This window comes from Pseudoliparis swirei, chromosome 12 (genome assembly GCF_029220125.1).
Source record: "Pseudoliparis swirei isolate HS2019 ecotype Mariana Trench chromosome 12, NWPU_hadal_v1, whole genome shotgun sequence".
NCBI classification, from domain to species: domain Eukaryota; kingdom Metazoa; phylum Chordata; class Actinopteri; order Perciformes; family Liparidae; genus Pseudoliparis; species Pseudoliparis swirei.
In genome coordinates, this window is record NC_079399.1 from 4289309 (window position 1) to 4313833 (window position 24525).

A 24525-nucleotide genomic window follows, 5' to 3' on the forward strand; every position below is an offset into this window, starting at 1 on the left:
TTTTTTTGTGTGGACTTATCTTTTAGAAGGGGAGCGTCAGGCAAATGTATTCACATATAATTCTGATTTAAAATAGATCTTAGTGGCAGAGTGTGTGTGTGTGTGTGTGTGTGTGTGTGTGTGTGTGTGTGTGTGTGTGTGTGTGTGTGTGTGTGTGTGTGTGTGTGTGTGTGTGTGTGTGTGTGTGTGTGTGTGTGTGTGTGTGTGTGTGTCCCCCCTAAGACGGCCTCCAGGGCTGCCCTGACCCTGTTAGCGCGAGAGGAGGATTGATGGTATTCTCGTAGCAGAGGCAGATTAAGAAGCGCTGTAGGAGCTGCTCCACGTCTGTCTTCCCGTGCCTTAAAGCAGGCGTGCACAGAGGAGTGAAGAAGGGCCGCAAATAACCATTATTTTAATAATCCATTTATCTGGCGATTAATTTTTTCTAAGAATCATATAAAACGACAACATTAATTTCCAACCCTTTATTCAAAAACAGAACTGACAACGCTTTACTCGCGTGAGTTTACTCGTTTGTGGTTCATTCGCGTCGGTGAGGGGGCGGGGCTTATCTCTGTTGCTTTGCTCCGTGGAAACAGTTATCATTTCCTCCATCCACCACGGAAGAATTAACCACCATATCTGCTTTATACTTGTTGAGGACATCCCACAAACAGCGGGACATCTAACGCCCTCGTGTTTTGGTTCATAACATTAATAGAATATATAACATTAATAAATATATATATATATACACTACCGTTCAAAAGTTTGGGATCACCCAGACAATTTCGTGTTTTCCATGAAAACTCACACTTTTATTTATCAAATGAGTTGCAAAATGTATAGAAAATATAGTCAAGACATTGACAAGGTTAGAAATAATGATTTGTATTTGAAGTATTAATTTTTTTCTTCAAACTTTGCTTTCGTCAAAGAATGCTCCTTTTGCAGCAATTACAGCATTGCAGACCTTTGGCATTCTAGCTGTTAATTTGTTGAGGTAATCTGTTGAAATGTCACCCCACGCTTCCTGAAGCACCTCCACAGGTTGGATTGGCTCAATGGGGTTGAGATCTGGTGACTGTGCTGGCCACTCCATTACAGACAGCATACCAGCTGCCTGCTTCTTCCCTCAAGAGTTCTTCACAATGTGGAGGTGTGCTTTGGGTCATTGTCCTGTTGGAGGAGGAAATTGGCTCCAATCAAGCGCTGCCCACAGGGTATGGCATGGCGTTGCAAAATGGAGTGATAGCCTTCCTTATTTAAAATCCCTTTTACCTGGTACAAATCTCCCACTTTACCAGCACCAAAGCAGCCCCAGACCATCACATGACCTCCACCATGCTTGACAGATGGTGTCAGGCACTCTTCCAGCATCTTTTCACCTGTTCTGCATCTCACAAATGTTCTTCTGTGTGATCCAAACACCTCAAACTTGGATTCATCTGTCCAGAACACCTTTTCCCAATCTTCCTCTGTCCAATGCCTGTGTTCTTTTGCCCTTACCAATCTTTTCTTTTTATTGGCCAGTCTCAGATATGGCTTTTTCTTTGCCACTCTGCCTAGAAGGCCAGCATCCCGGAGTCGCCTCTTCACTGTCGACGTTGACACTGGCGTTTGGGTACCATTTAAAGAAGCTGCCAGTTGAGGACCTGTGAGGCGTCTATTTCTCAAACTAGAGACTCTAATGTACTTGTCTTCTTGCTGAGTTGTGCACGGGCCTCCCACTTCTCTTTCTGCTCTGGTTAGAGCCCGTTTGTGCTGTTCTCTGAAGGGAGTAGTACACACCGCTGGAGGAAATTTTCAGTTTCTTTGCAATTTCTCGCATTGAATAGCCTTCATTTCTAAGAACAAGAATAGACTGGCGAGTTTCACAGGAAACTTCTTTTTTTCTGGCCATTTTGAGAGTCTTATCGAACCCACAAATGTGATGCTCCAGATAATCAACTAGCTCAAAGGAAGGCCAGTTTTATAGCTTCTCTCATCAGCAAAACAGTTTTCAGCTGTGCTAACATAATTGCACAAGGGTTTTCTAATCATCCATTAGTCTTCTAAGGCGATGATCAAACACAATGTACCATTAGAACACTGGAGTGATCGTTGCTGGAAATGGGCCTCTATACACCTCTGGAGATATTTCATTAGAAACCAGACGTTTCCACCTAGAATAGTCATTTACCACATTAACAATGTATAGAGTGTATTTCTGATTGATTTAATGTTATCTTCATTGAAAAAAACAATGCTTTTCTTTGAAAAATAAGGACATTTCTAAGTGATCCCAAACTTTTGAACGGTAGTGTATATATTTGGTTCATAACATTAATAGAATATAATATATATAACATTAATAATTATATATATATTTGGTTCATAACATTAATAGAATATAATATAAAACATTAATAAATAATTATATATATATATTTGGTTCATAACATTAATAGAATAGAATATATATAACATAAATAATTATATATATATATTTGGTTCATAACATTAATATAATAGAATATATATAACATTAATAATTATATATATATATATTTGGTTCATAACATTAATAGAATATAATGTATAACATTAATAAATATATATATATTTGGTTCATAACATTAATAGAATATAATATATAACATTAATAAATCTATTTATATATAAATATATATATATATATCTTGGCTTTTGCAACGCAGCATATTGTTTTACTCGAACATCTCCGCGACTCATCGAGCGTCGTAATAATCGACCGACACAACTAATCGATAATCACATTTGTCGCCAACTCTCCTGATAATCGATCGGTATCTCCTCGGCACCCCGGCGAGGCGTCCCGCGGGCCTTCACTCGCAGCCACGACCATCCGGCCTCGACAAACAGGCGGGAGAGGACGCGACGACGCTCCTCCGTGTTCAGATCAGAGCCTCGGACGCAGCGCCCGAGACAGGAGCGCGATTGTGTTTGTGTGAACACGTGCAATAAAACGCCGGCGGCTGACGGACATTACCTTACAGCCGGTTTGACTGTTTTAGACGTACTGTAGAAAAGGCTCCTCTTTATTATCATTATCTGTATTTAAAAAGGAACCATGTACAGTTCAAACATGAATGTCACCATTTGATGCACTGCACCAGATTGTAGCTACACAGCTAATCAGCATCTGTCGTCCCTTGACAGACCATAATAAACATAAAACAATAACAACCAGAGCAGGATAAGACACACCAGTGTGTGTGGGAAGAAGAACACACAATACACACAATGCAAAGCTACAGTACAGCACATTAAAAGTTAGTAATACATACTATGAAAATTAAGTAATACATACTATTAAAAGTAAGTTTTAAAAAAACATTCAAGGTCATTGATACGAACCGTAATAGTTTAGCTGGTTTCAACATTACGGCTGTATTTGCTTGTGTCTAATCATCTCGTTGTTTACTTTGTCTTAGAGGTCACGATCTGTGAAAAGGGGTCGGCGCCACCGTGGTGTTCTACCATTTAGTTTTTGTTTGTTGACGCGCGTGGAGCATCTTCTCGATCGGTAACATCTGTGATTGTTCGCAGACATCAGTGTCAGAGTGTGAAGTTCAAAAGGTTCTTTCTCTTTCCGTTGGTGCACATCCTGAGAAATATGAATTGTGTGTTCTTTGGGCAGCTTCACCTCTTCCACCTCTTCTCACAGACCAGGTGTGACGTTGTGGACACACATAGAGAGGCGGGGCCAGACAACAGCAAGGTGGTTTCTCTAGTTACCTTCGCATTGAAAATGCGGAAGGTAATGTTTTGATCGCCGTGTATTTATTTATTTATTTATTTATTTGTATGCGTGTTATTCGCGTAACAAAAAAAGTTGTAAACCGAATCGCATGAAATTTGGTGGGATGATTGGTTATTATCCGGGGACCATTTGATTAGACTTTGGGATCGATCGGGTCAAAGGTCAAGGTCAAGGTCATAAAAAGGTCAAAATCTTCTTTTTACCATAGCGCGGTCAATTTGTATCCAATTGGCATGCAACTAATGCCAAAATGTTCATAATCCAATGCCCAATCTTGCGATATGCGAAGGTATGCGCTCTACCGAGTGCCCATTCTAGTTTTTGTATGTTTCTACGTCTTGTTGCTCGGTCATCAGCTGTGGTCTAAACCGGTTTAAATATGATATATGATAAACGATATTCCTTTATTTGTCCCACGGTGGGGACATTTCAAAAATCAAAGCAGCAGTGCACATCAGAGCATCAATGAAAATAAATATAAAACACAATACTAAAAAACTAAAAACTAAATACTAAGTATACAGGGGGAAATAAAGTAAAGTGCTGAGTGTTTGGTGTGATTAGTGATCTACTGCAGTGTGTTGTGCAGCCTGACAGCAGCGGGAGGAGGAGACCTGTGGTGCCTGTGTTGTCTGGGTTCAAAGTCACACGATCACTTGAATCCCATCGCCGTCTCCTCGGGAGATCCGGTTTGAACCGGTTTGATCCGGTGTGTTTGGGCCGAACCCAGCGGCTGTTTCCCAGTCGCCATCACCTGGACTCTGTCCAGCCACCGCGTCCGCAGTTTGACTTCAAGGCCGCTGCCGCCCTGGCTCACAGGGTCATAAAGGTCATGACGTTCAGAGTAGATTTATAAACCTCCGATCATTTTATTCACCTCTAAAATGTATAATCAATCACCACGAATAAAGGTATCAAAGGACAAACTGAGTCATCTAAAGGTGTCACGCTTTACATGCTTTGATAACACGGTTCCTCTTGTGAACACACCAGTTATTTATGAAGGCATCACGCCATGCCCGACATGTCAGTTACAGGAATGATTCATCTTTGTTGTTGTTGTTGTTGTTGTTGTTGTGCTGGCGAGTACTGTGTATTTGACAGGTGGATCAGACGGAAGTCTGTTGTCTTTGTTTTTATACATCAGCCCATTTTATTTATACGTGTACTTTTGATCAGAATATATTAGCTCGAGGTTCTGAGTTGGGACATAATCCTCTTCATGATTTAAACGGATGAACAATCTGAAAGCAGCTGGAGGTGACACCTTTCCACCTGACCTCCATTCATGTCACCGACGCGGCGGGTGGGCCTCGTCTAACACAGAAATAGAAACGCAGACATCTGGAACCAGAGGGTTCTTCAAATGGTCACGGCGAGATGTCATCTTCATTTCTACTCGGTTTGCTCGACAGGCTACGCTTTGAAACGACCTCGACAGATAATAGACACGGCGGCGTCACAGCGGCAGCACCCGTGGGTGTCGGTATCGTGTCATGAAACGTTTTGATTAGAGCCGCCGGGCCGTGGGCGGGAAGAAGACGCCCCCGAGCGAAGTTAACTCTGACTTATTTCATCCCCGCACGTCGGATGAGAGAATCCGTCGTGAGTTTAATCTCCCCGAGACATGCCGAGTCGTGCGCAGCGCTCGGCCGTCGACATGGAGAATGTATAATAATCAGGGTTCGTACGGTCATGGAAAACCTGGAAAAGTCATGGAATTTTAAAATGGTCATTTCCAGGCCTGGAAAAGTCATGGGAAAAACTTAAATCGTAAAAGTTTTGGAAAAGTCATGGAAACGTTGTTATAATCACATGTTCATTTACGCCGAGTTTGAAATAATTAACATGTTTTTTAAAGTAAGACGCTCAAAAGCCGGCGTACGCTCTCAATACGCACAATCTTCTAAATTGTTCATGTTTATTCCGAGATTGATCATGGGAATTTGGTTTAAAGTCCTGGAAAAGTCCTGGAAATCCACTGGTCAAAAAGTGTAAGAACCCTGAATAATATATATTTATCTGTCTGAGCGATCGGCCGCGTTACACAGCGTTTGGTCCTGTGCAAAAAGAGGAGGATGAATCATTTGTGGTCCAGCCGTCAGACCCACTGTAACTTTCGTATGTTTTTTTACCATACATGGTCAAACGGGGAGCACCTGGCCAACGACACGGTCAAGTTGATGATGATGATGAAGAAAAGCATCGCGTAAGTAGCGTTTATCTTGCGCTCTCACTCCGGCCGGCCGCTCCAGATAAACACCGTTTGGTTCTGCTTCTGGGGCTGGAAAAGGAGAAGGCGGCGGAACAATTATGGGAACTGGAATTTGAATAGTTTAAATAGTTTCAGCCATTGATGCAGGAGTTTTGTTTTTCTTCTTCTTTCAGTTCAGAGTGTGCGTCGGCCAATCGCTCAGGACAGCTGGAGCGGAGCTGCAGGGTCCATGGAGCCCATTGGCTGATGGACCCGTGTGGAGACACATGCGTGGCGTAGAGTTCTGGCCGTCGGCCCAGTCGAGGCACGCGTTCACGGAAAAGGAGAAACTGTCTTGATTCAGTATTTTTACCTTTGCATTGAAAATGTGGAAGGTAATGTTTTGATCGCCGTGTATTTATTTGTATGCGTGTTATTCGCATAAGTCAAAAAGTATTAAACCGAATCGCATGAAATTTGGTGGGATGATTGGTTATTATCCGGGGAGCATTTGATTAGATTTTGGGATCAATTGGGTCAAAGGTCAATGTCAAGGTCATGAAAAGGTCAAAATCTTATTTTTACCATAGCGCCAATTTTTATCCAATTGGCATGCAACTAATGCCAAAATGTTCATAAGTCAATGCCCAATCTTGTGATATGTGAAGGTATGCGCTCTACCGAGTGCCCGTTCTAGTTCCCTATTATTTTAACGTTTTTATCGGAGCGGTGATGTTGATCCGACGTCCAGCAGCCCGTAAAGCATCGTCATGTTTTGAGAGTGAAACTCCCGAGACTCTCGATCATTTTGAGGGACTGCAGAGATGCTGAACTTGTATAAGTCGGAGGAGGAGACGCTCGTTTCTCTCTCCTTCCTGAATATGGAAGGGTAAAAAAATGAAATGGGTTGGACGGGTGTTTTAATCGGTGCGCGATAACGGTGTCGCCAGACACACCCGGAGGTATGAAACCCGGCCTCAGCGCCCCGCGCTTCCTCCCGGTGAGAGCTGCAAAATGTGTTATTTTTCACGCCAGAGCCTTTTATTTAATACCTGATGCTGCATTAAAGCCGAGCTTTGCAGATCGTCCCCGGTCGACCGTTCCGCCGCTGACGTCGCCGTAGCCTAATTCGGGTTTATGAGGCGTGGGACCGCTGGGTGTTACCCTCGCTCCACACGAGGAGGCTGGAGCCGGTGCGCCTCGCGGGGCTCCCGTCCACCGCAATTATCTCGCCCGTCAGGGGGTCGGACCGGGGGGCTCGGACCGGGGGGCTCGGACCTCGCCTGCGTCCTTCAGCTCCCCCCCCCCCCTCTCTCACGTGCACGCTCGCCGGGCGCGACCTCGCAGAACCTTTCCGGCGTGCCGCGCTGCGATTGGACGGATTTCATCCCCGCCGAGGAGAACGGTTGAGAGCGGCGAGATCTAGGCTAACGTCGGCCGAGGACAGCACAGCCCAATTAGTCCAAATTAGATGTGCGATCCGCGGTGTCATTTTGAGGTCCGGGTTTATTCATAACATCCTCCTGCGAGGCGGTTTAGCAGGATTAAATAATCTAGACAGGGTGCAGCCTGTTTACACGAGCCGGCTCTCTGTGGGTTGTCACTGGCACCGCGCCCGGCCGCCGTTCTTAATCTCCACAGGAAGTTTGCATCTGTGTCTTCAGTCCCCTGACAGAGTGTGTGTGTGTGTGTGTGTGTGTGTGTGTGTGTGTGTGTGTGTGTGTGTGTGTGTGTGTGTGTGTGTGTGTGTGTGTGTGTGTGTGTGTGTGTGTGTGTGTGTGTGTGTGTGTGTGTGTGTGTGTGTGTGTGTGTGTGTGTGTGTGTGTGGGGGGGGTATAAAGACGTTTTTGTTGTGGTATAAAGATACTCTGATGAGGCTGAAGGCCATCAACACCCTTTAGCAGGGGTCGTACGGTTATGGAAAACCTGGAAAAGTCCTGGAATTTTAAAATGGTCATTTCCAGACCTGGAAAAGTCCTTTAAAAAAAAATCACAAAAGTTTGGGAAAATTCCTGTCAATTTTTTATATTTACAAGTTAATTTACACTGAGTTTGAAATAATATGTTTTTCAAAATAAAAGCAGGCATATGCTCGCGCGCCTTCACCGAGAAGGTGGCCATAGCAACAGTAGCTCAGGGATAATTTACTATCCTGGTCACACCGAGAGTTCACAACATGTTTGGTCATGGACATTTGGTTAAAAGTCGTGCAGTATCGGTCCGAATGTGTCAGAACCCTGCCTGCAGTATCGGTCCGAATGTGTCAGAACCCTGCCTGCAGTATCGGTCCGAATGCGGCTGGTCTGGTTTGTTGACTCCGGCCTCCTTCGTGCGTCCACCATCTTCTCGCCGGATGGGTTCGTCGCTCACGGCCCCTCGGCCTGCGCGGCGTGCAGCCGACGCCTCCACGCCGAACGTGTTCCTGGTTCTCAGGTCGGCCCGCCCTCCTGTTTACGGAGTCATCGTATCTCTCTTTAATGAACCTGCACACGGGGGGCGAGATCAGCTGTTAGTAGCTGCTGTGTGATTCCTAATGACGGCCCACTGACATCTCAAGAGCTCTGCTCCGTCTGCGCTTGTCACTCCCGGGGGGGGGGTCGGGCTAAAGGCCGCTCGGCGAGTCGTTTTCTGTCTCCCCTGTTGAGGTTGTCTCTGATCTGTGTTCCTGACATCAGAAGCAGACCCCCCCCCCCCCCCCCCACACACACACACACACACTCCCCAGCCTCTGTCACACACAGCTGTGTCTCTCGTCCATCTCCCCCGACCCACCACTGTTCTGTTGTCTCTCGCCTCTCTCTTCCATCTCTGTCTCACCCCATTCCAACCTCTCGTTGACTTCACTTTGACTGCTTTTATTTCCCCTCTCTCTCTCATCGGCCTCTTTTATCTCTTTCCCCCCTCCCGTCTCTCTCTCTCTCCGCACTCGCCCTCCCCCCCCCCCCCCATTTATTTCTGTTTTCGCCCCGCCGTTGTCATCTCACCCATCATCATCATCATCCAGTTTCCCTCGGGGGGGTTTGTCCCCGGGAGGAAAATGAGAAAAACATATTTGAAATGTGGGACTTCAATCTCGGTGGCGAACAGCTGGGAGCTTACACACACACACACACACACACACACGCACGCACACACACATTCATGCAGGTGGATATTTTCACAAATGAAAACCTTTTGGGGCATCTTTAGAAACGTAATTACAGCCGTGCCCAATTGGAAAGTCTGATTGTTTTGCTTGTATGTCTTATGTTCTATGTGTATTATCATCATGAAGGAATCTTGTCCCTAAAATCAAATCCCAGCTCAGAGTATTCCCAACATGACTTATTACCAGCTGAGCTCCTGGACGACACACAGTATGTCGGGTCCGGCCTCTCGGGGCTCCTGATGCATTAGAGGCTGACGTGTATTTGGGTGGCGCCATCGACAATATTAGGGTTTCCTGTCTGGAGCCCCTCCCCCTCCCCGAGCTGTAAATCTAGCTCGCGACAGACTCTTTTTGTGCGTGTGTTTGAAGACGAGTGCAGTGCCCATCGCCACTAAGTGCAAGATAAAAGACTTGATGGAAAAAATTCCGCCCTCGAAAAAATCCTCTTTAACCGTCGGATACGCTCAACGTTCCCTGAACCTGAACGCACCACGGCTCCGCTTCACTCCGAGCTGAGATCCTGATCTTCTTCTAAAACAGCGAGAGGCTCCTTTTTGCAAATACCTAGAAGACGGCGATCGGAGATGAAACGTTTAAAAACATTGTGGAAATGGATCTGCCGATTTGTTCTCAAGGGATTGTATTCTTTCAAACATAAATATGAAGAACAGCGTGAGGCTGAGTGAGGCTGTGTTGCCGTGGTCACAGCTGTTTGGGACCCAGAGCCAGGTTTACGACCGCATTGATGGATTTGTTTCTACTTTTAGAAATGTCCATTAATGTCTCGGTGGACTCGAGGCTGGACCAGAACGAAGAGGTCACGACCTCGTTTAAAGTCACATGATCCAAAGTAAATATGTCTTCTTTGTGTTCACCATTTAATCCGTGGTGCTTATTTAACGTTATACACGAGGGAGTCACATTGCTGTGGTGCACGTATCGGTTATGAACTGTTTTGGGCAATCCCAGTACATTCATATAATCTTATATATTACATTACATTATATTACATCACACGTCATTTAGCAGACGCTTTTATCCAAAGCGACTTACAATAAGTGGATCAACCAAGAGGACAAACTAAGAACAACAAGAATACTGAAACTAACATTTCTTCAAGATAGTCGAACTACAAAAGTACCATAAGTAATAACAGGAGCCATTTAAGAGCCACTGAAGTGCTAATCTGTGTTTTAATCCAGATATAGTCTGAAAGGATGACTTTACAAAGCATGAACTGTTCCTCCTGAGTTCTGTCGGGTCCGACCCACCGGGTCTTCAATGAGTCCCACAGGCAGCTGGTGTCAGGCATGTTTATCAGCTCGTGTTCTCCTCCGGGAGAACCGGCCTGTTCCTGTTTCTGACCCGCGGTTCAGACATCAGAGCGTTTCAGTTTATGAACATGTTTACACACAAAAAAAGATCAACTCATCTTGCATATCGGCTCTCGTCTGCTGAGAAGTAACTCGACGACTCAGTGGAGGACGGTGGCTAGAGAGAGGAAAGATGTGTGTGTGTGTGTGTGTGCGTCTGTGTCTTTGTGTGTGCGTCTGTGTGTGTGTACGTGCATACGTCTGTGTCTTTGTGTGTGTGCGTCTGTGTGTGTGTGCGTGTATATGTCTGTGTCTTTGTGTGTGTACTTCTGTGTGTCTGTGTCTATATGTAGTTGTGTGTGTATGTGTAAGTTTGTGTCTTTGTGTGTGTACTTATGTGTGTGTGTGTGTGTGTCTATATGTAGTTGTGTGTATGTGTGTAAAGTTGTGTCTTTGTGTGTGTACTTCTGTGTGTGTGTGTGTCTATATGTAGTTGTGTGTATGTGTGTAAGTTTGTGTCTTTGTGTGTGTACTTCTGTGTGTGTGTGTCTATATGTAGTTGTGTGTGTATGTGTGTAAGTTTGTGTCTTTGTGTGTGTACTTCTGTGTGTGTGTGTGTCTATATGTAGTTGTGTGTGTATGTGTGTAAGTTTGTGTCTTTGTGTGTGTACTTCTGTGTGTGTGTCTATATGTAGTTGTGTGTGTATGTGTGTAAGTTTGTGTCTGTGTGTGTACTTCTGTGTGTGTGTGTGTATGTGTGTAAGTTTGTGTCTCTGTGTGTGTACTTCTGTGTGTGTGTGTACGTGTATACGTCTGTGTCTTTGTGTGTGTACTTCTATGTGTGTGTGTCTGTGTCTATAGTTGTGTGTGTATGTGTGTAAGTTTGTGTCTCTGTGTGTGTACTTCTGTGTGTGTGTGTGTGTGTGTACGTGTATACATCTGTGTCTTTATGTGTGTACTTATGTGTGTGTGTGTGTCTATATGTAGTTGTGTGTGTGTGTAAAGTTGTGTCTTTGTGTGTGTACTTCTGTGTGTGTGTGTGTGTGTGTGTGTCTATATGTAGTTGTGTGTGTGTGTGTAAAGTTGTGTCTTTGTGTGTGTACTTCTGTGTGTGTGTGTCTGTGTCTATATGTAGGTGTGTGTGTAAAGTTGTGTCTTTGTGTGTGTGTACTTCTGTGTGTGTGTCTGTGTCTATATGTAGTTGTGTGTGTGTGTGTGTAAAGTTGTGTCTTTGTGTGTGTACTTCTGTGTGTGTCTGTGTCTATATGTAGTTGTGTGTGTGTGTAAAGTTGTGTCTTTGTGTGTGTACTTCTGTGTGTGTGTGTGTGTCTATATGTAGTTGTGTGTGTGTGTAAAGTTGTGTCTTTGTGTGTGTACTTCTGTGTGTGTGTGTGTGTGTGTCTATATGTAGTTGTGTGTGTGTAAAGTTGTGTCTTTGTGTGTGTACTTCTGTGTGTGTGTGTGTCTGTGTCTATATGTAGTTGTGTGTGTGTGTAAAGTTGTGTCTTTGTGTGTGTACTTCTGTGTGTGTGTGTGTGTGTGTGTCTATATGTAGTTGTGTGTGTGTAAAGTTGTGTCTTTGTGTGTGTACTTCTGTGTGTGTGTGTCTATATGTAGTTGTGTGTGTAAGTTTGTGTCTCTGTGGGTGTACTTCTGTGTGTGTGTGTATGTGTGTAAGTTTGTGTCTCTGTGTGTGTCTCTGTGTCTCTGTGTGTGTGTGTGTGTGTGTGTGGTTTTACGTCTGCACGTTCCTTCTCTCATCATCCCCTCTCGTGTCTCTCAGGTCGGTGAGCAGCCATGACGAAGTCCTACGAGTTCAACTGGCAGAAGCATTTGCCCGAGTTCATGCAGGAGGGCGCCTCCTTCGACAGGTTTGACGAGGTAAATATGAAACCTTTACATAGCGGCTCATAATAATAAATAAATAAATAATCTCCACCGGTTTACATCGTATGACACATTTAGGTTTCATTTCCAGGTTATTTGCAATTTCCTTCTATCATCCTTCACCCTTCATGAAGATCAAGAGTGTCGCCAAACATCCCTCTTGGTGTGTGTGTGTGTGTGTGTGTTGTGTGTGTGACCCCGTGTGTATCTTCCTTTCTTTTTACCCACGTTTCCTCCAACTAACTTAATCAGGACACTTAGCGAGGACATTAGGCGAGCGAAGGCAAAAGTGTGTCAGTCACACACACACACACGCACACACACACACACACACGCACGTGAGAGTAGGGAAAAAGCATCATCAAATCCACGGCCATGTCAAACTGGGCCGGCGTGCTCCTGGAGAAAAGTCGTCCCGCGCGTCGATGGGGATGACGCACAGAGCGTCCACAGACACAGGCGTGCTCTTTATCAGTGCCTCTCATCAGGCCACTCACACACACACACACACACACACACACACACACACACACACAGAGATCTGCTTAACGGTACGGCTGTTTTCCACCCAACATTTTCCACTGAACGAAACCCCGCTGAGTGACAGATGGGGAGACGGGTCATGGGCAGGGTGTGTGTGTGTGTGTGTGTGTGTGTATGTGTGTGTGTGTGTGTCTGTGTCTATATGTAGGTGTGTGTTTATGTGTGGACATTTGTGTCTCTGTGTGTGTCTACGTCTGTGTGTGTGTGTCTCTGTATGTATGTGTGTGTGTGTGGGGGTGTATGTCTCTATGTACATCTGTGTGTGTGTGTGTGTACATATGTGTGTGTGTCTCTATGTGTACATGTGTGTGTCTCTGTGTACATGTGTGTACATGTGTGTGTCTCTGTGTACATGTGTGTGTCTCTGTGTACATGTGTGTGTCTCTGTGTACATGTGTGTGTCTCTGTGTACATGTGTGTCTCTCTGTGTACATGTGTGTTGTGTGTGTCTCTGTGTACATTTCTGTGTGTGTGTGTGTGAGTGTGTGTGTGTACATGTGTGTATGTATGTGTACATATGTGTATGTGTGTGTGTCTCTATGTGTACATCTGTGTGTGTGTGTGTGTGTGTGTGTGTGTGTGTGTGTGTGTGTGTGTGTGTGTGTGTGTGTGTGTGTGTGTGTGTGTGTGTGTGTGTGTGTGTGTGTGTGTGTGTGTGTGTGTGTGTGTGTGTGTGTGTGTCATTCATTTTCTCATTAGTTATAAATCAATCACTTAAGATCTGGCCGGTGTTTGGTTTCCGTGGCAACAGCCTCACAATGACAGACGGTTAATGGAGGCTGAGATGCGGACGTGTTAATCATTTGGTCGTTTTAATCATTTATTCATTTAAAAATGTGTCGTAACACTGTTATAAACGACTGTTTGTCGGCTCACACGACGGCTCCGTGAATATAGACGTATTTTGTTGCCGCTAACACAAAATAGTAGATAGCAGTGGTACAATGAAGTGATGTTGGGCAACACAGGCCTATTATACCTGCAGGGTCTCTTTATTATAACTTGAATTGTAACATTCAAAAAAGGAAACTCTGCTGGACCGCCGACGGCAAAATTAGGATTTAACGGCAATAAGAAACGTGGCGTATTGAGTGTTTTACATCCACTTGATGCTCTTCAATGCACACGTCAACAAACACAGATCTGTGTGTGTGTGTGTGTGTTTAAGGCCTAGCTCAATACCGCGGGCCCAATGGGTTTGCGGTGGCTGTTATTGTGTCAGTGATCGATGCTCCGAGGGGACGAGAGAGACGCGCCTGGCCGCACTTACAAAGGCACTTAGGGAAGAATGTACACATGTGGAGTGAGACCCGCTCCGCCATAACTCCGGGTGTCTTGTCTCCGCCTCCAGCCGGAGACGCTCTGCAGCGCCGGCCTAATTGGTCCTTTTTTTCTTCCCGCGCGTGGACGGGCCGAGTGTTCCCGCAAAGCTTTTAGTGTAACGGGGAGAAGCCGCTCGACGGCGGCAACAGAAGGTCTGCGCGGTCCAAACGGTCGGCGCTCAGCTTTTTTTTGTTTTGGAAGCGTCTCTTTCGTGGAGTTTGGCTCCGCCGGTCCCGATGGAGATGAAAGAGTCCGGCTCGTGACTGCACTCACAGCCGCCTCACAAATGTCCACTAATGGAAATGAGACGGCTGGAATAGTTCTTTTTTTTTCTTTTCTTTATGATGATGGTTTTAGATGACATGATACGGCCAAATAAAAGCTCAGTTAGTCCCGTCCGCAGCACGGTCTCGTGGAAGCTGCATCCGGAAATAATACTGTGCGTGTGTGTGTGTGTGTCACAGTGTTCCTGACTGCTAATGTAAAAGTTAAAGTGACCCAGCAGCCATCTCCTATTGTGTGTTCTCTCATGTTTTACCCTTCTCAGATGTCTGACTTTTAGATGGATTAAAACACACACACACACACACACACACACACACAGCCTCCAGCAGCTGATTGAACTGAGCGATATTCGGGTGAGATAAGCTAATGTTGTGTCTCTGGGCCCTCGGGTGCAGCTCAGCAGATGGAGGCGCTCCACCTGTTCGTCTGGTTGCGTGCGATGAACTGGTTGACCGCTTCACGTCTTCGTCACCTGTCAAGTTGACGAAGACCCTTCTCTTCTAAATACTCCCTCCCCCCTCTGCAGGACCCGTACGTCTTTGAGCCCAACTGTCAGATGAGGGTGGACGAGTACGGCTTTTTCATCTGCTGGAAGGGTGACGGAAAGGTACGACCTCCAGCTCCTCCTCGCGTGTGTTTTATCATCCTGCGAAGTATAATGCGTCTTCATTTAGCAGTAAAAAGGTTCATCTCTTTCCCCCGGAAACCTGTAACACATCATCACCTTCCTGATATAACGACGTACGACAAAAGATCTTTATTTTTACTAAATCACCTCCTCGTGATACGGGCCACCGAACACACCGTGTGATTCCACCCCTGTAGAATAATATATCTCAATTACATATAAAGAGCAATAAGTGTTTGTGTTTTCTGAAAAACCTGTAAAAGTGACAGCAGTGAGCGACACTATCGTACCACAACATGTCATTCCACATAAAAAAGGATCTTTATGCCCACTCAAAAAATCGTTCTGAGCTGATTTTTGCGACTGAACCAGTCAGATGGGTTTGTTATGTACCGCAGTGGCTTGTGGGTATTTGTAGTTCCAGGTGAGATGGGCCTCCAGCAGCCTGGTGCTTAAAGCAAACAGCAGTGTTATGTCACCGTGACAGAAGACACGTGTGAAGTATTGAGTAAATAAGAAAAAGATATAAGGCGAGGCGATATATAAATATATATATATATATATTTTTTTTTTAATATACTTTATTGATAATGCAGTGTGATATAATAAGGATTTTCATTTTTTGTGTCCATGTTTCAGATTACAATTGTAAAGAGGAAAAATAAATAAATAAAAATAACAAAGGCTAGACAGAATAACAAATTGTTATAATAATGAAACACCGCCCCACCGACCCATGGCCTTCATATGGCGAGGTGATATTTTAAAGCCTTTTAAGTGTCATACCGGTGATTTCATTGTATTGTAAGTATGCTTTTTAAAATCCACTCAGGCGGAATGAAGGTAATTCATTCCAGCTCAACAGCTAAACCTGTCGGACGGGAAAGCAAATCCTCTGCATTCTTTACATTACACCTCCCCCTCCTCTTCCTCCCCCTCCCCCCGTGTGCCGCCGCCGGGGGGCTGGCGTCCGTCTCGCTGGCGTCCGTCTCGCTGGGATTCAAACCCCCCCCCCCCCCCCCCGAATTGAGGCGACGTGTCGCAACACCCGATCCGCCGGCGACAAACAAGACGCGTCGTGTTGCGAGGATTCGGAAACGAGATTATGAGAAAGATGCTGAGGTGTTGCGTAATAACTGTAACCGAGAAATGAGTGCAAAACAAACCAAAAGCCCACGTGACCCATCCGTCTTGTTTTCTTACCCTCCCCCCCCCCCCCCCCTCATCCCTCTCTCCTGCAGGAGGGCCAGGTCCTCGAGTGTTCCCTCATCAACAGCATCCGCGTTGGCGCCGTCCCAAAGGTGAGACTTCGGGAAAGACCATTTCCTCCTCTCGCTTCTGGTCTTTTTTTTTTACGACGTTTGCACTCTCCACACACACACACACACACACACACACATACACACACACACGCGCACACCAACCACCCGGCGTTTCAGACTCTCGCTCCCGCTGCGGCTCTCCGGGTGCATTTTTCATGCTTTAATTAACTGCGGCGGCGCGGGGGGGGGGGGGGGGGGCATTCGCCAAACGGAAACATAAAATATTTAACTCATCAATATTTAAGCAACCCACGGCTGGGTGTAGCTGCAGGTTCTATCCGAATTATGATATATTTGTTTTAATGTGTGTGTGAGCGTGTGTGTGTGTGTGTGTGTGTGTGTGTGTGTGTGTGTGTGTGTGTGCGTGTGCTTTTCACGCGGAGAGGGGAATAATGAGACGTTGTGCTTCCTCTCCTGACGGGATCAATCCCTCACAGGTGGAAGTCGTCTCCGTCACGACGACCTTTCCTCGGCGTGTAACAGGAAGCTCGTCTAGAAATACACGATGTGTACCGAGCGGCGGCATTGTTGTGTATTTTCAGAGCAGCTGGCAACCCGATCTTTTGAGCCGGATACACACACACACACACACACACACACACACACTCACACACAACACACCTGTGTGGCTTCTCCGTGAATTAGATATTGATTCACATTGTTCGGCATTGTGTCGAAATATATTGAACCTCGCATGGCAGATGAATCCTGAGAGCTGTTCCGGTTCATGAGATTACGACGGCTGGCTGTCGGAGACACTGGTGTGTGTGTGTGTGTGTGTGTGTGTGTGTGTGTGTGTGTGTGTGTGTGTGTGTGTGTGTGCGTGTACTGTGGACATGAGCATTACCAACCCGTGTGTGCATTGTTGACAGCAGGAGGGGGCTCTGTTTGCCGCGTGTGTGTGTGTGTGTGTGTGTGTGTCTGTGTCTGTGTCTGTGTGTGTGTGTGTGTGTGGACACTTATGCAGGCCGCTACCAGCGCCTCCTGTTTGTAGAGTGAGGAGCAGACCAGGAGCCCCGGGGCCCCTAACGCGGTTACGCCAGCTCCCGAGGGCCGGTTCACGTAATCCAATGAGCGAGAGGATGAGCGCCGGCTGGGGTTTCAAAACGGGCCCGTTGGCGTTAATTCAATCATACGACACAAAAAAAGAGAATATGACGCACTTCCAAGGGGACAAAGGCGGGGGAGGGGCTGTTTTCTGATGGCGAGAGAATGCTTTCGCCTCGTTAATAGACAACGTGTCGAATATCTTGCACATTTCCCGAATGTGATTTCTCTTCTCCTGTGGATCAATGACACACCTCTTCCCGCCCTTCATTACGCGCCCTCTGAATCCTAGTCTGTATTTGTTGTCACGGTAACATAGAAAAGAAAAGGTCTCGATCAGTCGTTCGATCCATTTTCTTTCCCGCTTGAAAGCGATCGATCCTCTCGAGTTTCGTCCTCCGATCTCGGACCGACATTAAAACCCAGACGACCAGCTGCGTTCGTATCGGTTCGTAAAAATGTTAAATAACAACAAAAAAGACATAATCGGAGTCTTAATTATTTTTATTTTTTTTAACTGACCGGCTAACGTCCTGTGAGCCCTCCTCACGCTGACCCACTGAGCTTCACTCCAGCCCCGGGGCCTTCGGTGTTGCTCGCCAACGCATTCAAATCTGGATTCAGCTGAACTTTTGAACCTTTAAATGTTCGATTGCAAAGTGTTGATTAATCCCTTTTTTAAGTTGAGCTTTAAAAAGTCTCCCGAGCATGAATCATACCGTTCATCCTACTTCTCATCCCCTTGAGTCTGATCCACGGCAACATCGAACCATCTCCACCGTCCTCTCTCTGAACTTCCCTTTGTGTTTTCTTACCTATTCACGGCAACAATACCAGATTAAGAGATTGAAATCTCCCTCCATATTTCTTCCATTTCTTCTCTTCCGCAGGTTTCTCTGTTTCAAATCACTTTTTTAAATTTGTACTTTTCCCTTCTTAAAGTACGTGCTGCTGCATACCGCCTGCGTGCATTAGGGACACTTCACTTTAAACGTTGACCATCGAGATCAGGGGCGCCAAACTCATTTTCACCGTGGGCCACATCAGCATCATGGCCGCCCTCTTAAAGGGCCGGACACACTTTATAAACTCCTCGAACATATTGAAATAACTCTCTTTGCATTTGATTATTGTTTATTCGAGTGTATAAATATTGTACTTAAGATAATGTCTCTAATATTACAACATAAATCCATTTAATTTGAAACCTTCAAAATAAAAGCATGGGGAATTTTTCTTCAATTTCTTTAAGAAAAGGGGATCACATTTCTTTCAAGCCGTCAGGGGCCACATGAAATGATGCGGCGGGCCGGGTGTGACCTGTGCTCTAGATCAGAGTGTGTGTTATGATGGCTTCCTCACAGCCGGCTGCAGGAGGACGTCCCGGTTGACGCGCTCTGCGTTGGGACAGATCAATGACAGCGTTTTTAATTCCTCTTTTTCTCAGGACCCCAAGATCTTGTCGTCGTTCGAGTCCCTCAGGAAGACGGAGGCCGACTTGGAGGGCTGCATCATCTGCATCTGCAGCGGCACGGACCTGGTCAACCTCAACTTCGTCTTCATGTTGGCGGAGAACCCCGACACGGCCCGGGTAAACGCGTCTCACTCGTATCGTGTGTGTTCACTCCACGGCAGACAACAAATATCTGTAAACAAAGCGGACGTCATCTCTGCTCGGGATGCGGAGGCCACGCCCCTTAATTAAAACCATCGTCAAACAGTCTGAAGGCCAAAAGAACCCCCGACGCGGCACATTTTTTATTTCTATTTGTCGTAAACAAAGCACATTGCCAGGTGAACGGCCCACACGGAGCTGGCACTGTGATGAACAGACGGACTGAGAATGAGTCATTGTTCTCCAGTTATCCTTCTCGTCTCGCTCTTGGTCTACTCTCGCTCCCTGCTCTCTCTCTTTTGTCTCCGTCTCGCACTCCAACTCTTATTTTTTCTTGTCCTTCACACATCGAAGGAAAAAAGCTTTGAGAGAAATCTGACGGCCTAATTGGCTGCACCTCTCCACCCTTCTCTTTATCTCTCCCTCAATCTCGGTCTCTCTCTCTCTCTCTCTGTGTCACTCTCGGTCTCTCTCTCTCTCTCTTTATCTCTCTCTCACTCTCGGTCTCTCTCTATCTGTGTGTCTCTGTCTCTCTCTCTCTCTCTCTCTCTGTGTCTCTCTCTCTCTCTCAGTCTCTCTCTCGGTCTCTCTCTCTCTATCTGTGTGTCTCTGTCTCTCTCTCTCTCTGTCTCTCTCGGTCTCTCTCTCTCTCTCTCTGTGTCTCTCTCGGTCTCTCTCTCACTCTCACTCTCTGTCTCTTGGTCTCTCTCTGTCTCTGTCTCGGTCGGTCTCTCTCTCTGTGTCTCTCTCGGTCTCTCTCTCTCTCTCTGTGTCTCTCTCTCTCTGTGTCTCTCTCGGTCTCTCTCTCTCACTCTCAGTGTGTCTCTCTCTCACTCTCACTCTTGGTCTCTCTCTGTGTCTCTCTCGGTCTCTCTCTCTCTCTCTCTCTGTGTCTCTCTCGGTCTCTCTCTGTGTCTCTCTCGGTCTCTCTCGGTCTCTCTCTCTGTGTCTCTCTCGGTCTCTCTCTCTCACTCTCTCTCTCTGTGTCTCTCTCTCTGTGTCTCTCTCTCTCTCTCTGTGTCTCTCTCACTCTCTCTCTCTCTCTGTCTCGGTCGGTCTCTCTCTCTCTCTCGGTCTCTCTCTCTCTCTCTGTGTCTCTATCTCTCTCTCTCTCTCTGTGTGTGTCTCTCTCTCTCTCTCTCTCTCTGTGTGTCTCTCTCTCTCTCTCTCTCTCTCTGTGTGTGTCTCTCTCTCTCTCTCTCTCTCCCCCCCTCCCTCAATCAGCAGACATTATTATTACCGATGACCCCCGCTGGCTCACCTCCACACATTGTATGCAGCCCACAGTAAACATCCCTGTGTGCGGATTCAATTTCAATTTCCCGGAGCCGAATCGATCGAGACACTTTCTCAGATGAAGTGATTTTGGAGTTAGCCGTGGCGGAGGAACAAATAATACTTTACGCCAGAAGAATTAGAAACCAATGCCTCAAAAGACGAGGTTACCAGCGTCCTAGATAAATCCTCTAAATAGACTAAAACCTTTCAGCCCTTTTGTTCCAAGTTTACAATGTTCACATTTGAAAAGGAGACAAAAATAAAAGCTTAATTATTATTTTTAAAGTTATTTCCTAAAACAGCTGAGCGCTGCAGTTTTGGATGCATGTGGGGTAGAGCAACCTGTGTGACTCCTTATGTGTTTGAATAGATTCAGTAGGTCTTTGGCACAGATCGATATAATACTTAATAATATACATGTTATTATTAGTATATTAATCCTTTTAGTTTGGGATTTTTTCCTGGGATTTGTTGAAAATGAAAAAAGCCTTCTTTAAGATGTGAACGTTGGAAAAAGAAAAAAAAAGATCCGTCTTCCGTTTAGTGGCCAGTCCAGTGTGACCCGAACGGCGAGACGCAGCCAGAAGAACACCGAGTGGGAGTCGCTCGTCGATGCGGAGGAAATGATGAAGAGGAGGAGTAGCCGATATGGATTAGCATCTCTACGCGGTGCGTGCCCGTGAGGATCGTTCAAAGGCAAAACGGCCGACGCGGCGTCGAATGATTAATAGTCGCAGCACGGCGCCGGCCTCGAGGAATATCTCTTTCTCTTGTTTATGTAACGTATCGAAGACGTCAGTTCAGGAAGTCCTGGAGCCGAAATGAAACTACGTTTCTGTGGAGGCAGAGATGGGGGGGGGGGGCTTTGTGGCCATGGCTGCTATAAACGATGTTTGCTCTCCAGAGAGCTCCCTGCCTCAGGGCACACACACTGACACACACGGACACACACACACACGTATACAATCGCAGATCCAGGTTCATGTCCTCGTCCTTCACACATTTATTCCTGCCAGTTCCGTCGCCCCCCCACCCCCCTCTTCCTCTCTCTCACACACTCTCACACACACTCACACCATGACACCACCACCACTTCCCAGCATGCAGGTGGCCCTGAGAAGCAGACCTCGGGAGATGACAGAGTTATTTACATCAGCAGAGACACGTACACTCACACGTGTGTACACACACACACACACACACACACACAGGTCCACATGCCTAACCAGGCGACCCCCGCTGTACCCGTTATCTTGTTTAATGTTTTCATAATGATGCCCGCCGTCATTTTCAGACTCGAAGACGGAGAGTTAGAATCAAAGACGTTCAGAGACGCAAAGATGGAGAGATTATCGTCTTGTTTACCGACGCTCGCCGTGTTTATCGCTGGGTGGGTGTGTGTTTGTGTTTGTGTGTTTGTGTTTGTGTGTGTGTGTTTATCTTCCTGATTTTCCTGTCGAGTTATATGTTTATTTCCCCACAGACGCTCTAATCGCAGTGTGTCCGTGGGCTGTGATTGTCATTGGTCGACCGATCTCAGGGTTGCCAGATACACGAAAATTATCCTCCAAATACAACCATTTTGAGCCTTTGGTCCGATACTTCACCGTTTCCAATCTGGCAACACGGAGCACCTTGCCGCCTCCACTAGTTGCATTGTTTACAGCACATGACATCTGCAGCCATGACACATTAAAGAAGCGCTGGACTAAATGCCACAAAAAAGATTTGTTTTACATTTGCACTTTGCAGTTTTGTTAAAGTTCAACAAATAGATGTTTATATAGTCATTTGTGTCATTTTTGTGGGCTGTGATTGGTCGGTGTGTTGAGGCTTCACGCTGCTGCTTGTGTCGTTTTGCAGAATTGGATCGAGGGTCTGCGCGCCGTGATTCACAACTTTAAGGCCAACAACGTGTGTCCAATGACCTGCCTCAAGAAACAGTGAGCAGCACTTAAACGCTTTCTTTTTTTAGCTTTTGTTTTACTCTATTTTTTTCCGGCCATTTCTCACTAACGTGCCCTTTAAAAAAAAAAAAAATGTCCCCTCCCTCCTTTAGTTGGATGAGGATGTGCTTCCTGACCAATGTGAATGGGAAGATTCCTGTGAGAGGGTAAGTGTAGCTGAAGGAGATTTAATTGTTGAGCAAGTCATACGCAGACAAAAAGTTATTTAAATTAGGGGCGAATGAAGAACTTTTTCTAAGATTTTTTTTTTTTTTTTCAATCCCGTTCAATTTCCATACTGCTAATAATTCATTAATAATGTGACACACGACTACTGAGACCCAGTTCCCTCCACTTTTCACCGTGGGCCACATCAGCATCATGGCCGCCCTCTTAAAGGGCCGGAAACACTTTAGAGACTCCTCGAACATATTGTTAAATAACTCTCTTTGCATTTGATTATTGTTTATTTGAGTGTGGAAATATTGTACATACGGAAATGTCTCTAATATTATAACATGAATTCATTTCATTTGAAACTTTCAAAATAAAAGCATGGGGGAATTTTTTTAAATATTTCTTTAAGAAACGGTGATCGTGTGTCTTTAAAAGCTGTCAGGGGCCACATGAAATGATGCGGCGGGCCGGATTTGGCCCGCGGGCCTCATGCTCTACTTCGTCTCACTTGACTCTCCTTCCCTCTTCCCTCCGTCTTCCTCTCTCCTCTCGCAGCATCACTCGAACTTTTGCTTCCGGAAAAACGGAGAAGGGGATCTTCCAGGCTCTGGGGGACCTCGGCCTTCCGAGCGGAAAGGTCAGACGACCCCCCCGGCGTGTCGGACGGAGCCGCCGCTTCGTTTTCCCTCTCTCGTTTGACACGCTCGCCGTCTTCTTCTTCTCCCGCAGAACGACGAGATCGAACCGTCCGATTTCACCTACGCCATCTTCTACGCGCTCACGCAGAAGATCTGCCCTCGCACCGACATCGAGGAACTCTTCAAGAACATGTGAATGTTCCCTTTTTAAAATATTTTACAGATGTTACACCTCAGTTGCTCACCTGTTCCCCGGTGCCCACATAGAACTGTTGAAGCATGATAAGTGTGAGCTCCTCCGTCTCGTTGGACACAATCAGATGTTTCTGCGCCTGCTGCACTAACAGCGTCTGGACGGCCTAACCTGCTCCCACGTGACGGTTATGACGTGTTGCGACATAATAAGTACGACTGCCCTCTTCAGAAGACCGCTGGCTGAAGTAGAACTGACGGACTGTGTGAATGACTGGAGGGGGATGTACATTGGCGTAACACTGTTTTGTTTTTTCTTCTAATTAATTCCTTTGCAGCAATGGGAACAAAACTGATTATTTAACTGTAGACCAGTTAGTCAGCTTTCTGAATGAAGTAAGCTCTTTATTATTCATTAACTTCTGTGTGTTGCTTGCCCCCCCCCCCCCCCCCCCCTGCTCTGGGAAGAAGTTGCCCTGCGCAACTTAAAAGTCTATTAATTCAATTCAGTTTATTTGTATAGCCCAATTTCACAAATTACAAATTTGTCTCGGAGTGCTTTACAATCTGTACACATAGACATCCCTGCCCCAAAACTCACATCGGACCAGGAAAAACTCCCAATAAACCTTCCAGGGAAAAAAAAAAGGAGAGCCTGAGAGAGGCAACAGAGAGGATCCCTCTCCTATGGATGGATGCAATAGATGTATGTAATAGTACAGAAGATTTAGAGTTAGTTATATAATGAATATATGATGAAGCATGTATGTGTAATGGTTAGTAGTAGCATATTCCTGATGGAGACCTCCACGATCCATCAGGCAGATGGCGGTGGGAGGAGGGAGTGGGTCGAGTCTCAACAGACAGTGGGCGTCATGAGCAGGAATTCCACCACCCAGCAGATCATCCAGGCAGATAGGATGTTTATATGGCATCATAGGGACCCCATGACCATGAGGAGAAAAAAAAAAGGACTCGGGGAGAAAAGAGAGTTAGTAGGATTGAGAGAGAGATGAAAATTCATCCTTAGAAAAAAAAAAAAGGAGGGTATAGTCATAAAGCGTCCCCGGGCAGCTATAGCTATAAGCATATATATCAAGGGGCTGGCAGCTGCAAACCTGATTCTGATTCAGCCCTAACTATAAAGGAAGAGGAAGGTCTTAAGTCTAATTAAGTTCTCTCTTGACCTCGGTGACTTGGTCTGCTCTCGGACTGCTAAAGTTCAA

General features: G+C 45.9%; 1 protein-coding gene across 4 annotated transcripts in view; it reads left to right on the top strand.

The window, feature by feature from the left end:
- LOC130202601 (1-phosphatidylinositol 4,5-bisphosphate phosphodiesterase beta-4-like) overlaps positions 1 to 24525 on the top strand; it is a 67057-nt gene that overhangs the window by 28032 nt on the left and 14500 nt on the right. For 2 of the 4 annotated variants that reach the window (XM_056428270.1, XM_056428271.1), the window contains 9 exons: positions 12202 to 12299; positions 14983 to 15063; positions 16326 to 16385; positions 18901 to 19044; positions 22210 to 22289; positions 22406 to 22459; positions 23025 to 23106; positions 23199 to 23299; positions 23638 to 23695. In XM_056428270.1, coding sequence (XP_056284245.1) covers positions 12216 to 12299; positions 14983 to 15063; positions 16326 to 16385; positions 18901 to 19044; positions 22210 to 22289; positions 22406 to 22459; positions 23025 to 23106; positions 23199 to 23299; positions 23638 to 23695 — 744 coding nt within the window. In that variant the 5' untranslated portion in view covers positions 12202 to 12215. Of the gene's footprint in view, positions 1 to 5129; positions 5973 to 6151; positions 6353 to 12201; positions 12300 to 14982; positions 15064 to 16325; positions 16386 to 18900; positions 19045 to 21007; positions 21016 to 22209; positions 22290 to 22405; positions 22460 to 23024; positions 23107 to 23198; positions 23300 to 23637; positions 23696 to 24525 lie in introns of those variants that run through there. The other 2 variants (XM_056428272.1, XM_056428273.1) reach the window with 2 other exon arrangements.